This window comes from Cardiocondyla obscurior, linkage group LG12 (assembly GCF_019399895.1).
Source record: "Cardiocondyla obscurior isolate alpha-2009 linkage group LG12, Cobs3.1, whole genome shotgun sequence".
Classification (NCBI taxonomy): domain Eukaryota; kingdom Metazoa; phylum Arthropoda; class Insecta; order Hymenoptera; family Formicidae; genus Cardiocondyla; species Cardiocondyla obscurior.
Genome location: NC_091875.1, coordinates 4,782,914 through 4,798,646, shown reverse-complemented (window position 1 = coordinate 4,798,646; position 15,733 = coordinate 4,782,914). Strand labels below are relative to the sequence as shown.

General features: G+C 36.8%; 3 protein-coding genes across 3 annotated transcripts in view; 2 read left to right on the top strand and 1 right to left on the bottom strand.

The window, feature by feature from the left end:
* The window catches only part of LOC139107161 (zinc finger protein 90), a 124,006-nt gene that overhangs the window by 51,365 nt on the left and 56,908 nt on the right, over positions 1–15,733 (top strand). The gene's annotated exons all lie outside the window — the stretch shown is intronic.
* LOC139107159 (uncharacterized) lies at positions 8–6,380 on the top strand. Its single transcript, XM_070664507.1, has 4 exons — positions 8–1,649; positions 2,243–2,305; positions 2,441–2,552; positions 3,119–6,380. The coding sequence occupies exons 1-4, from the start codon at positions 1,632–1,634 to the stop codon at positions 3,550–3,552; spliced, it is 627 nt and encodes a 208-aa protein (XP_070520608.1). The 5' UTR covers positions 8–1,631; the 3' UTR covers positions 3,553–6,380.
* On the bottom strand, positions 4,137–13,850 carry LOC139107155 (6-phosphofructo-2-kinase/fructose-2,6-bisphosphatase). The gene is made up of 6 exons (XM_070664501.1): positions 12,621–13,850; positions 8,621–8,785; positions 8,312–8,472; positions 7,743–8,126; positions 7,353–7,622; positions 4,137–7,117 (listed from the first exon to the last, which is right to left on the bottom strand). Exons 1-6 carry the CDS (start codon positions 12,820–12,822, stop codon positions 6,689–6,691), a joined length of 1,611 nt encoding a protein of 536 aa, XP_070520602.1. The 5' UTR covers positions 12,823–13,850; the 3' UTR covers positions 4,137–6,688.

Genomic DNA, 15,733 nt, shown 5'->3' with positions numbered 1-15,733 from the left:
AAAAAAAAAAAAAAGAAAAGAAAAAGAAATAAGAGAAAAAATTCGTTAACGTCTGAAACAGTTACGATAAGATAAGACTCAATTGCAGGGTATTTTGTACATAGTTAACACGGTCTCTTTTTCAGGTTCGAGTTACTCGCTCTATATAATTTAATGTAGAAACAATATTCCCTGTTTTCCCCGTTGCGTAAATAAATTTTATGAGAACGTGCAAAGATCATCCGGACTTAATTTTCCAAGCCGAGTAAGAATAATCGATGCGCGAGCTGTCGATGCGCGTGCAAACGTATCCACTCGCACGTGCCAGCCGTCCGTTCCTTTCAGCGGGGCACGCGCAAGGGGGTGAGAGAGGAGGACGGGGCCAACAGGGGGTGCCTTGCATCTGCCACTCGTTTCGACTTTAATGCGACGGTTGAACAGCCGGATTTCGAAGGGGGGCCGGTGATAGACAGACTCCCTCGCGTGCCCCCTTCTCCCTCGGGTTCTCTACTTCGACAACGGTCGTGAAAATGAGGGGGTTGGTAGTACGCGACGGTCGACGTTAGTTAACGGTTCTCCGTATTAGCCAGTTTGCCGCAACACGTAACTATATAATAACGGGTGTGTTTTAAATTTTTTTTCCTTTTTTTTACTCGCGTGAAAAAGAACGCGAAAAAGAAATTTTTTTTCTAAGATTTACCGGAGAAACGTTGCGCTGCACAAAGGAGCGATTAGTGTGCTTGTAAGCGCAAGGAAACCTCTCGAAATCCCGGCAAAGCCAAATAACGAAGCCGATACAACGGATAACCGATCCTAAGTTAAGGGACGAACTAGTAGAAGCGAACGTTTCTACTCGAAGGCAGAAGCGCGTAAGTAACACGAGGTATCATTACTTCCAGACGATGACATAGTAAGACGACTATTCAAACAGATACCACCTTTGTAGCTCTTGTTACATCAAACATTACATGTGCGCGCGTTTATATGTTAATTTCATTAGCAAGATCAAAGTAATATTTGCGTGCATTGCGTACAAATTTGACGGAGTACATCACACTTTTTTTTTTTTTTTCTTTAAATCTTATAGCAAAGCAACACATTTGAAACGTTAATTAACACAATACCGCGATAAATTGGAGAATATCTAGTAATTAACTTGACTCACCCTTAATTGACGGAAACGGTTTTGAATATAGCTCACGAATATTATACGGATGTAAATGATTAATTATCTCAAGTTACGTTCATAATGTATTATCAACATACAATGTACAATCCAGTTATTAATACATGCGCTAGATTTCTATATGACGTCTACGATATCAACGTCTACGTCATCGTCGACACCACGTAACATCGCTTTCTACCTTCGCGTGCCTTTCGTTCGCGAAGCGAACGACACTCGGTCGTTCTCCACCACTTCGAAAAATTATATAAAAAATAAATGTTAAATAAAAAAAAATTAAGTTATAATTTTTAGTATACATAGAGCAAAAGAGATTTAATTCGAGGAGAATGTTGATGTATTAAGCGTTATTTCTCTCTATATAAATTTTCGAGGTCTTCGTCGACACTCGTTATTCATAAAGTTAAAAAAAAAACAGTTTCAGATTTATTAAATTGTATATGAACACACGCTGAGTCGGATCGCAATGAAGAGATATTCATCGGTAAGATATTAATAATAAAAATATATTTTTGTAAAATAACACAGAATGTACATAAAATAATTTTGTTACGTATTAGATTGTTTCAATAAGACAAATTTTTTTGTTCGTACAAAAAAAAAGAAAGAAAGATTGATCGACCGAAATAAAGAGAAGTAACATTTTTAGCACGATTGTATAACGTAATTGTCATTTTGTGCAATAACTTATATGTTGCCAACAATCAGAGACTCTGTAAACATTATTGTATCACTTTACCTGTCTTCTCACATCACTTGAGTGAGTTTAGTTTCGAGTTTCATTAGTGTGTCATCTTTCGGGAACGTCATTTGCCAAGAATATGTTGTCCTCTTTAAATATACTCTCCTAAAACTTAGTTTAATGTTTATACGTAACATACGCGTTGCAGTTAAGTAAAGCATAAAGCTTAACAAAGTCACGTTGGTTGATCCCATTAATTGATTCTTCCGCTGCCTTGCTGAAACAATCTATCTAATATATCTTTAATAAGACGAATTTGTAACATATACGTTAAAAATTATACAGGATTATTAAAGAGTTTTTTTTTTTTTTATTTAATACGTTATTTAATGCAGGCACCTTGCTTAGAGGATGTAGGCAACGATGCTAAAAGGACTAAGGGGACCGAGGAATACGCGGTACGTTAAATTAATTAATTATAGCGAATAAATTTACTCGACGGTTTAAAAACCCGAAATAATATTGTAAAAATTTATTCGAAGAGCAAAAATCAAACTTATATTCAAGTGAGCATGTATCTCGTCTTTCTGCAGGATCCAAATACAAGAGAATATCTCCAGTTGGCTTTAGCCAGAGTCCTAGAATTACAACGAGAACTCAGAGACGGCACATACGATGGTGAAATCGATAATGGTAGCGATCAGGGTAATGCAAAACTTTTTGCGTATCTTATTTTCCTTCGTTCATTACGTAACTTGTACACTCGATATCATCGGCAAGAATTTTTGCAAGATCCGAGAGAGTAGAAAGAATAGAATAGAAAATGAGACTTGTATTAATCGTTATCTCTGATATCTCGAAGACATTTATGTTACATTTTACTTGGTTTTATTTCGTTTAACGTGGTATATGAATTATATAGAATGACGTTAATCTGTGTGCAGCTAGGCGGAAACCATGTTCGTAAAATATCTTAGCAATCAAATTTACGCATGGCTTCTTTATGCGACGTGACGCTATGTTGTGACGTATGACGTACGGGGACAAAAATATGACTCGTTTTATTATTCCAAATGTATCGATTCTAAACGTGGTAAATTAACGTCGCAGAGACGTGACAATTTTTTTTTTTATAATTTATAAATTTAAAATTAAATTCTTTAATTGCGTTTTATTTTTTTATAAATACTTTGGTAAAATATTTACGATAGTAAGCTCTGATAAATGAAGCCGAGTTAAGTAGTCGTTGTGTTATTAAAATACTTTTACAGATGTGTCGGGCAGTGACGAGGATATAACAAAGGAAATTTTTACCAAAGTGTTTCAAGATCTACCTGGAACGCCCAGTTCTTTTACTAAAGTAGTAGATCGAGAAACACGCTGGAAAAATCATCGTATGGATGCTATTCATAGTAAAAGGATACAATTACTAGGTTTCGATACTTGTCGGAGAATGGCTCTTGAATTTATGAGAACCATCATGCGAGAATCGCGAGGCAGATCGTCCTCGTTAAATAAGGTTCAACTCAATGATTTTCAACGAAACGAATCGTTACATTTGCAAAATGGAATTCTGACGAGTGATTTTCACAAACGGGAGGCAAACGCGCAAGAAATTAGAGTGAGGATGTTGAGGAGTTTGGATTTGCACTTGGCTGCCAAACAAAGGGATTACACTTCTAAATTAATGAGATCGGGTATTTAATTCTGCGTATGACATGTTCAAGTAGAAATGGGTTAAGCGGAGATAATCAAAATTTCCAGATATTCTCCAACACATGCCGTATTTTTGGTATTTTAATGAAAGTTTAATACGCACACATGCTTATAAATACCTCATTATTTATTAGCATTGGCATTTTCTTAATTTGTGATAAAGATGAAAAATTCGTACTTATTTATTTCGTTTTGAATAGGTCTTTAGATTAAAAGAAAAAATCTTTTTATTGCCGAAATATTTTCAGGTTTTTACGCAAGTGTTATAAATTAAAAAATTAATACTTTACTTTCAGGAAAGTAATTTTTTTCGCTTGGGTGAATTCAGTTCTTGCAATGCATGTGGAAATCTGTCTAGTCATGTATGTGAAATTTGCTAGTCATAATTTTAATGATTTTCTTACAACGTTTATTCATAATTTTTTTTTATAGACATATATTTATATATTTAGATTTATATATAATATTAATAATACGATGGGTCTTTAATTTTAAGAAAGTTATGAGTGTAATCTTCCTTTTTCCTAATAATTATGCTTGACAAGTTGGATTAGAACAAGAAATAGAAACGAGTTTTGTAAAAAAAATTTATTTCGACCGTACAAATAAAAAATTCTAAAATCTTCAAACTATGAATAATATGTCTTAACCATTAAATATACATGTTACAAATAATAATTCATCTCTCGCGGCATTCGAGCGTGTAAAGTCACGAAATGTGTAGCAGTCGAAATATCGGAAGATCGACTAGATCGACTTGTTATTTGAAAGGAAGACGTAGCACACGTAACGATTAATTTCCCTAAAGCAACTGAATTATCGAACTAATATTCGAAAGCGCGAATGTCAGATCCATAACTTAACATCGCGCTGAACCATAAAAAGTTTGCGTTTAAATCTAAACGAATATTATGCGTGTTTTTACAATAAACTATTCTAGTAAGATACAACAACAAAATATCAATGGATTAATGATACGTAAGAATTATTTTATGCGTGTTACATTGTAAGGTTTTCCTCGTTCGGCTAGATTAATGTTTTAATTTAAAAAAAAGAAAAAAAAAAGAAAAATGAATAGCAAACTCAGCGAAATTTCTACCTCACAAATTTAACACAACCGTTGATTTAAATTATCCGAAATGCACGTAAAGTTAAACACAATTTTTCTGCGTCATACATATGTTAAAAATGTATATTTTAAGTCTCAATAATAATACTAAATCTAAACAAATGTAATTTACAAATATACGTACCAAGCAGAAAAATTTGTTTTAACAAAAGGATTTAGTAATAAGAATAAAAATATCTATTAACTGCATCTTTAAATGATGATTGTCGCAATTACCATTGTACTTGGTAATTGCAACGATTATCACACTTATTTTATAAAAAGTTTATTAAGATAATAGCTCTAGTTTTCATTGTTTGCAGATAATAAGTCATAATTTCTAACGGCTGTAGCCAATTACTTTGTTTCTGATAACGATAATAAGCGAACTTTGTGGTAATATTCTTTTCGATCATCCATTTCGTTGCAGAGTTTTTTTTTTATAATATACTTATACCTAAAATGATATATTGATTAATAACTCATATTTGTAAGTCATTAGAAGTTACGAATAATTATAAACATATTGCATTGCTGGTCAAAGAACAAATTAAGTTTCCTATAAAGAAAGTAACTACAATTACGTCTATCATCTAGATTTTTTTTTTTTTATAAAAATATAAGGTCTTAGAGTACCCAGATAAATTTTTGTTTTCGTCGTATCATATAAAAGGCCGGATAATTAAGGCGTAACGTCAGAAAATTAATCAATATATGCGAGTTCTAATTAAATTATTAGCACGCATACACCTGAACGTGTTTATTATTTTCATACTTTGATGATTCGGGCAATAAAATATAATATATAATAAACGTTAAAAAATATCGATCATTATCCGTTTAATAAAAATGATCACAGCACAGAATAAAATTTTCTGCGACATGCTTCGAGAGAGAGAAAGAGAGAGAGAAAGAGAAAGAATAATTTAAAACAAAATGCTGAGATACAAAAGAGCATATCTGATTTCTGCGAGCGTCGTCTATAATGACAGTATCTTCGCGCTACTCTGTTTCTTTCACAAAAAAATTTTCGACAGCGAATTTCCCGTTTTATATACAAATCTTTAAGTATGCGCAACACAACAATTAATATATCTTAATCTATGAGCTACTACGAGCACTACTATGAATCAAACAATGCTACAAACTATAAACTATCGACAAAACTATGAGTCTACGCGATACGTAGAGGGCTTTAGTCATGGGCTTCCAATTGCTAGCTATCAAAATGGTGTATATTTTTGGTGTTCTACCGGATATCATAGACCTACTTATCAAAGTCGGCCTATATGCCGACTAAGTATCAAAGACATTTACGCTATAAAATCTGTGCGTTTCTCTATTACGTAAAAAAAAAAGAAAAAAAAAAGAAACTGAAACCAGGGCAGGCTTTAGTTCTATTGCATTTGCATTTTGATTGCATGTAAATTAAGTCGATGCGTGCATCATGCCTTCACGAGATACTACGCGGAAGCTAATTCGAAATTGTCTCATGTATCTGCCACTATACGAACACCAATAACACGAGTGACTAATTTCCCTTCACGCTAGTAACAATAATTTCGAGAATTGCACGAACAAGCACGTAAATAATTTCTCGTAGTCCCGCGTGTGTACAGCTAATTATTGGTACAAGCAAAGAATGCTTCGTTTTACTTGTGACATAAATCAATTTTCAGTTAATTTATCAGCTGAATTAATACGCGCTTTTTAATTTAATCTTTCCACGCATAACTTTAAAGACTAAATGCAATATTTTAGTTTAACTTGAAAACGGTGGTTTGGTTTTCTTCTTGATCGTATTTTAAATTTTTATTTATTCCTCCAGTAAATAATATTTATAGAATCGTACGATATTGCCTAATTAACTTTCTTTCCTTGCACCGATTTGTAAAATAGTCTGACACCACACGCGACAATCGTACGTATATCGATTTTGTACTGCTCTTTTGACGGATCAAACTTTAGTTTCAAAATGAGATTTAAGTCACTTCAAAAACAGTTAGATTCGTAAATCTTAGTGCTGCTGCACGAGAGTAGGTCCGTTGCCAGGGTTTCTCCATGGGTCCGGTATATCGAAATGTGCGGGTACCGTAAGCAGAGCGTCGTCAGCGGTACGGTCGGCGCTACAGTTTTTCGGTTTCACGCGAGTCGTATTTACGCACTCGATTGGCAACTTAAAGAACTCGAGCTTGTAATTGTAACCCTGGCTGGTGATGCGGATTATCGTGTGCAGCGGCACCTCCATGTAGGGGAGCTCCTCGGGCTTCTTATCGAGGAAAAATCCGATGATACAGCGCAATATCGCCTGATGCGATATCACGAGAACGTTGTTGGAACGCTGTAGCTCTGCGATCACCGGCTCGACGCGTAACATTGCGTCGATGTAGCTCTCGCCCCACGGATAGCGATAACGAAGCTTGTCTTGATCGCGCCAAGCAAACTCCTATACAAAGTGAAACATATATGTTAGACATAACGTTACTCCTTAACTTAACGTTATTATTTCCTCCGCAATCAACGGAGCTATCTCTGAGAAAAATAACTGCCTCAAACGTGGTTTCAAATTTAATGTATAATTTAGATATTTGCATATGTACTTTTATCTGCAATTAATATTTCTCCCCGTCGAATTTTTTTTCTTTTTTTTTTTTAACATTAAAAGAACGATCCGCGGTTACCTGCGGATAATGTTCCTGCATCTCTTCGTAAGATAGGCCCTCGCACACCCCCGCGTGTAGTTCGTTCAAGGCGGCTACGTGCTCCTGAGGTGCCTCGATACCACTTGCCGTCGCAATCGTTCTGCGGAGGCGGCTCGTGAGAACACGAAGATCGGGAATGCGCATGGCGTTGAATCTGTTCGATAATGCTTGAGCGTAACGTTCACCTCTGGCGCTTAGTACCGCGTCGCCGCCAATTTTACCGACCACGTTGTACTCGCTTTCGCCGTGCTGAAATGCGTAATACGAGATTAAAGATACAGAATCTGAAACGAGGTAGGCGCCGATAGTGAAACGTACGGAGCAGCATTTTTTTTTTTACTACGACGATAATGAAAAGTCGCCGCTTACCCTTGAAAAATAAAGAGTGTGAGGTTTCAGGCTGATATCGCCAAGGTATCCGAGCACGCTGGTTTCAATGTGACCGGACACCTTGCAGGTCTCGATGTCCATGGTCGACGTGTCGACCTTGATCCTGGGATAGGTTCTATCGTTCATAGGCTCGTACAGCGCGTCGTAGAAAGCAATTTTCGAACGCAGATTTTCCGCGGCTAGAGTAGGGTCCATTCCCGCGTAGTCGGCGCAATGTCTCACGATTTCTTGTTGATTGTACTCGAGGACGTCTGCGTCGTCGCAGACGCATTCGATGAAAAGAACGCGGTAACCCAGTTGGCCGGAGAAGTAATCGTAGACCTCCGTGCGTTGCGCTCGCGTGGTCAGCATAGAGTCCAAGATCTTAATACAGGGAGAGAGAATTAGCTGTGCAGCGATATACGGATGCTTTATAAAGCTACCTAAATAACGATTTAATTTTTATTGTCGTGCAATTTTTTTTCCCCACGCGCGATACTTTATAAATAAAAAAATAAATCGGGAATGCTAGTCTCCCAAAGTAACGGCGAATCCCGTAAATTACTTACAGCCACGGAACTTCCAGACGTGAGCCATGCGGCACAATCCTGCATAGCGTCTCTCTGAGCTAGAGCTATTAACGTGCTATTTGCTGCGTTATCCGACCGGAAAAATTCCTGTGATATATGAGGTTCAAACCGCTTCCTCCGATACTCGCTAACACGGAACACTGTAAAACAAAGTGATGAAACGGATTATAAATCTTCCCGACTTAAATCCTAGGTTTAGTCGATAACGAGAGTTAAACGTCCGTAATAAATCGTTATATCCGGGTAATAGTTTTAAACGTCTTTGCTTCGCGTTGAATTTCCGCTTACCTTTTGCGGCCACGCCGTTCCAAATGAGTCTGCGAGCGAGACTCTGCGCAATCTGGCTTTTCCCGCGAGCCGGTAAGCCGCAAGTTGCCACGACTACTCCGACAAATTTACGCGATGACTTTGCCATTCCTGAGATTCTTCCCGCAACCTTTTCTTTCCCGGGATCTAAATAGAATAAATGCAAGAAATTAATTTAGTGTTTACGTATTTACTTACGTGCTAAGTGGAAAAGATGTTCTTTTTTTTTTTTTTTTTTTCGTTAAACTGTCTTGAAAGAGCCGCGTTGAAACCGAGTTTATTGATGCCCCTTATCCGCGACGTAGATGATAAATTAAAAGTAAACACAATAATAAATCCGGATAATTAATTCCGAAATTACTCGGTATCGAGACTCTGAAAGCCCGCGTTAAGTAACCGGATTGTGGAACAAGCGGGATGGTGACCGATGGGTGGTGTTATCAGCGCCATCCTTGATCGATAGTGAGAATTTCGAGTTGCATATTTCCCGACGGTAATAGAAGCAAGAGTAAATAAATAATGCGCGCGTTTCGTAATGTCTAATTTTTCAGAAAAAAAAAATAATCAGTTTAACCGAAAATATTAATGCACGTCTACTCGTTTTTTTTTTATCTCCGACATTTGTCTCGAAATGACGTCTATTGAATTTTTAAGAAGTACAGAATAATAACTAAATATAATTTATTAGTCAGAGCTTCTTTGAACGCAGTATTTTGTTATACGAATATTTTGGCAATATATCTGAACACACGTCGGGGATGAGCAGTAGTAACGTGAGAGCGATATATACATGGTGGTAACGAGACTTTGGACTTACAGCGATGTAGCACGTTCTAAAATCCGCTTTTCTTAGATATAAGTAATCGTAAAATGCTAAGTAAGACGCGAAAGCTAAGGACATCATACATTCAAATTGCAAAGCGTGGAATAATTTTGCATATATGTATACATATACATCGTAATATACAGAGAAATCATTTGGTGATGTAGCGATGATCGTTTCTCATACGCCATATCAATATTTAATTAATTCATACTCCGAATGAAGCACGTGTATGTACATTATCTTATCTCTTTCAAAATTGTCTGGGGAAAATATAAGAATTTATGATCGACAATAATGGTGATAAAAAAAAAAATTAAATTAAATTAAATTTAAAAAATTGAAAATCGATAACTTAAGCAAATCTGTGCAAATTTAATGCACACGATGACGCCGCATGTGCGGCCAATGAAATATATAAGATGCTCCCTGTGTTCCACTAGAGACAGATTTTATATTTAGATTCGTAAATGCGCGTGCACTGGCTTTGTTTCGGCTTCTGCGTGCGCTGCGAAGCTAACAACAATTTATCGTTTAAGCACAGTTAAAATACAGTATATTTTAAATGAAAAAAAAAAAAAGACTTAATTGTCCCCTTTTAAAAATATGCGTATTACTATATAAATAACTAAGTTATCGAACATATTAATTGAATCGTACAGTTATCTATTTTTTAAACGGCTTATCGATTCCGCGAAACGGAAATGAGCTCGAAAAGAAAATCCAATAATATAAAGGATTACAAATGATTATATCTGATAAACTTTTATCTCTCCATCTCTTATCTAAGTTCAAAATGGTAACATGTGCATAATGACAATCTTTCGTATTTATCTAATCACGTTATCAATAGATAAAAATATGGATCACACAAGTAACATGTGATCTATTTATTATTATTATTATTGTTCAATTGGTAATCGTCATATAATAAGTGTCTTGAAAATTCTTTAATATGCAACATAAGTAAAATATATGTGTGTATATTTACTGTTAATTAACAATTATAAATTCTAAACATTTAATTATATTATTCCGCGTGATTTCGTAACGCATATTCATGATAATTTTTTCAGTGCTTAATTACATGAATATTTCTTGGTATCTTTTATTTCCCGAATTAATTTGCAACAGTAAAAAGTCGTGACAGTTCCGAAATTCGCTCGTAACTTGCAGAACGTAAAAGATAAGAGCACGAATACAATTTTGGTCTCTGACGACGTAGCGATAAGCTATCGATACCTCAATGCCAGAATGGCGTGATAAATTTTATAAGATACGTGTCGGTTTATAGGTATTTATCATTTCAGATAATGTTTACCGATACATAATATTTGACTTTTAAAGAGAAAAAGAAAAAAAAAATAATAAAGTTTCTCAACGGCGGCGCGCTTTCCGTGTAATTTAATGCAAAAATATAGTAATATGCAAATCTGTGTTTTATTTATCTTGAAAAAAAAAAAGAAAAAACGTTGTTATATATTTTAGTTTACGTACGGATAACAAATTCAATTGATATACTATACACGGTATAAAGTTAATTATTTATATCGTAAAAATTAATTTAAATTTTTTCGTCACAGAATATGTATCGGTTTATCTTTTACGTTACGTAACAATACATATGTATATATGTATATTTATTATGTATATGCATTCATATCTTCATCGGGTGGGTGATAATTTCAATTAAAAGCATAATTAAATGTAAAAGCTGAATGTCACGAAGCAGGACATGACGTTTGCGTATAACAAAGAGAAATTACCAATTAATCAACGCTTACATTCTCATACAATCTATACATATAAATAAAACGATTGTAACATCTTTTAATTGTAATCCGACTTTGCCTTCCACGTTATGTCGATTGTTTCACAGAGTTGTATTCCGAGAAAATGTAAGAATCCGATACTATGTGCGACAATAACGTTCGTAATACGAGACTCGTGTCGCAAATAAAAGTGCGAATGTTGTAATAAAAGTGAGGCACGTACTAGCGAGACAATAAGTGCTTGCGCACCCTTGAGTTCAGATTAACACGTTTCGAAGAAGGAAAAAGAAAAAAAAAATAACTCATTTGTGCAAAACTAAACATTAATTATTCTTTCACGTATCAGTGATTTGTTCAAGTCGTTGCGTAAAAGGTAATGAAAATGATGACGATTAAATGGATCGTATTTACACATTTATTGCTATCTTTCGTAATTTCACAACCATGCTATCTATCCAGTACAATACGACTTTAAATTTCACACTTTAAAGACAAAACGTGTTTGTTACCATTAATTTTATGTTCCAAAAATAACGAGCGAAGAAGTATATAAACGCAACATACGATGAGCAAAACACGGACATTGCAAGAGCAAAGCCGGCGACCTCAATACTCGAGTCGTTGTTATCCTTTCACTTTTCGCTTACTTTGAATTTTATTAAAACAGACTAGCACAATAAAAAATTAAATTTAAAAAGTTTGAATTGCATATCCTTAAAGGATACACAATGTACGTATTCAGAATCGTTTACTTTTTATAAATAAAGTTTAAGAAAAAAAAAAAAAGATAACAATAGAAACTCGCCAACTTGCAAATGCGATGGTTAAATGATTCAAACCAAATCAGCTAATGTTGATTATAATAATGAGCAGCGAGTAAATGTACATGCATAAGTTACACGATAAAAGCTACTTGAATTAATTACTGAAATTAATATTAAACAATTATGTTAATTACATCATACAATGACACAATGTACAAAAAAAAAATTTGTTTTAATTATTACTATTTAAAAAATTCGGTTAGCTAGAAAAAAAAAAAAAATATATATATATATACATATATGAAACGTAAAACAGATAAAAATAAATAACGTTTCGGCTGTCGAGGCTACGGACACGCTTCAAGTCTTTGATTTCTAACGATTATGTAACCGAGGGCTACCATGCAACTAAATGGCGGCTGTCTGATAATTTATGTATCTTATTGTATTTCGTCACGCAAAGAAAAAAAAAACAATTAGCAAGTTTCAATGATGTTAAGCATCTTCGGGGTGCGAGGCAAGTGTCGAGAAGCAGCGGCGTTAAAGAAGGCGTATACAATATTACGTAAGCGGATGTCTTACACCCCTCGGCGGTAAGCGACTCACCCCATACGGGACATTACCTTGACGCTCTTCCGCATTGGGTGCCATGGTGGTCGTGGTGTCGGCGTTCAAGGGTATTTCCGTGCTAGACGTCTGCCTCACGGCGAGATCGCTTTTTTTCTCCTGCAAGAGACCGGCTTGTAGGGCCAGTTTTCTGATCGTGAGACAGTAACCCAGTAACGGAGCCGCCAGTAGATCAAAACATGCGGCGACCCAGGGCATAACCGAGGTGTCCGTGTCACGGGGAAGCTGGCCGGTCTTCCTGGTGCACTCGGCGCTCGCTTTCCGCCTCTTCTGATTATTTCACGACGACGTTATTACGATCGGTTAAGAAACAATACCGAGGATCCTCGAAGCAAAAGGAAGCCCGACCTGGAGCTAGCTGGCTCCAGATAAAAAAACGAGAGAAAAAAAAAGAAAAAAAAAAGGAAAAAAAAATCGCCACCGAGCAAAAGCCACCTCTACTCTATCGAATATACTCTAGTCGCGAATCACCGCTCCAGCCTGGCTCGGTATCCGCTTGGTGCGTCTATACCTCCTGGATCGGGAGCTCTTCCCGGCTAAAGCTCTTCCGAGAAGTGGTCGCTGCTCGTGTGCCGTATTATTGACAGCAAATCCTCCCTCATTCCAATTTGCTTGATCCTCACTTCCGGAGCCAGTTTGCGGGCTTCTTTCGAAGCTGTCAGCGAAAAGATCAGATCTCTACTTCGCGGCGTGCCACGCGTTTCCCTTTCGCTCGCGGGCGCTTCTTCTCCAGCCGATGCCGACGACGATGCCGATGCCGTAGCTGCTAATTCCGTTGCCCGTCGACGACGTCGTGTGCGCGCGCGCGCGCGCAAACAAATACCGCCTGCTAAAAATTTACATAGTAATAACGGCACCTTGGCTCCGTTATCTCACCGGCACCGCTTTTGTGTCCCCGAGAGCTTCAAGAATTCGAGCCGAGGTCACCACCGTGACGTCGTGACTTCTAATTCTCCCTTTCTCTACTTCGATTTCTCTTTCTCCCGTCCCCTGCTCCCTTATCCCCCCGGAGGCTCCGATCGATGCGTTATCGATGTAGGCGTTCAACCAGACGGCGTCCAGATACGTCCTCTAGCCTCGGAGGCTTCTTGGGCGGGCTCTTCTTCAGGGAACTCCGAGTTTACCACGCGGCTGATGCAAGTCTGCCCGCACGGACGAGAATAGAAACTGCGCTAGTCTTGTAGATGCGACCGGGCCAACCGGTCGATACGTACTTCCCTCGGTTCTCCGACTACTAGTAGGTCTGGTCCCAACGAGGCTTTTAGCAGCATCGACCAGAGCCCACGAACGAACAACTCCGACCTGCGAGCCAATAGAGAAACGCCTGGCCCCTCTACTATCATATCGGATAAACTTGCGCGCGATGGGTGAACAGACGTATGTCTCATTGACGCGGGTATCCAGCGTCAAAAATTGCCAACAAGTGTGAGAGAGAGTCGTCTACTTTTTCCGAGGGCGCGTAAAAAAAATCGGCCGTCTTATTCAATCATCTGTGGAGGGTACAAAGTTTCGTCACTTTTCAATCAATCCCGCGCTCTCTACGATTATCTCGCTGATCGATTCCCGCTCGGTGCGACCCGAGAATAATTTTCTATTAGCGGTAATACGATTTTCGGGGGTGTCAACAGGATTTTCTTTATCGATTTCTTTTTTGTTTTCTTTTTCTTTTTCGCTTTTTTTTTTTTCTTCTCCTTTGGTTTTTCTCTGTCTTCCAGCGCCGAACCATAACGTAGACTCGATCTAATTATTGACGTGGCTCTAATACATATTCGATTAGCATCGTACGTTGTATACGTTACGCTCGATGAAACCGGCTTGCATTTTTCTTGGCGAATCACGCGTCCAAAGTCCACGGTTGTTTTTCCTATTTTCACGTAATCGTTTGGCAAACGACCATCCGCCTCTGTATTCGGCGTCATTGAGTTAAATGAAGAGATGCCGCCGGATCATTAATGTCCTGACCTGCCGGGTTACATCACGTACACGCCAATATATGGAGCAACTTAGTATAGACAAAACGTGAACTTTGGAACCTGTTTCGGTGACGCGACGAAATAACGTCAGTTAAAGAAAATTGGTTTTTATAAAAAAAAAAAATAAACAATAAAAAAAAATTCTTTACGCGCGAACCGCGCGGACGCGATATTAAAGTATAATGATATGTCAAAGGCGCACTTATGCGCGCGTATAAACGTAGAGATACATTATTATTTTCGGGAATATCTTTGCGACATAAATGAAAAGAAAAATATAAGGGCATAAACCATATGGCAGATTCTATCACGAGCGTTGCTCGTAAAATAATAATTACGAATTAATATGTAAAGATTACAGACGTTGGCAAAGACAAGTTTGATTAAAAATTATTATTATAAAAATTATTATCGGGAGGGAAAACCGCATGTACGCCTGTTCCATATTTTTCAAGCTTAGCAGCCGTGGTTTCGTAATTTTGCGTAAAGTATAACAAAGTTAATTAATGAGGAAATGTCTTGTTTGCTATGCAAGACGCTCGTAAATAATGATGGCAAAACCGTTGGATTTTTCTCATTATACCTACGTAAGTAAGTGTCAAGTATCCAGTTTTTAGTAGACGACGATAAAGAAAAACGATGATAAAGGAATATATCATACGAATATACACGTGATACACGCTTCTCGATTACGTGATAGAGGTCATACATCTTGGTATCTCCCATATCTAGTAAAGTTACAAAATACATTTATAAAACTGCAAGTTGTCAACTTATTTCGAGGAGATTTTATTAAAAGCAACATCGTTCGGCGTATCAGAAAATTTACATCAGAAATGTCACGTCTTCTACGTGTACAAATGTAATATTTTAATTAAGAAATTCTATCCAGAAAAATTTTAAATAAAACCTGCCCCTTCTCCGTTGCTGTATTTTAATTTTGTGGAAGAAAAACAATACGGCACAGATATAATTAATATAAATAATCTCTAGATAGTTACGATCAAATTTTATAAACGGTTCGGCATCTTAGGAGAAGCTAATTTTATTTGTTACGTATACGCATTCCCATCAACTTTCATGAGAGTTTATTGATATAATGTGCGTTATTAGTTAATGGTCAATTTGAATTCTTG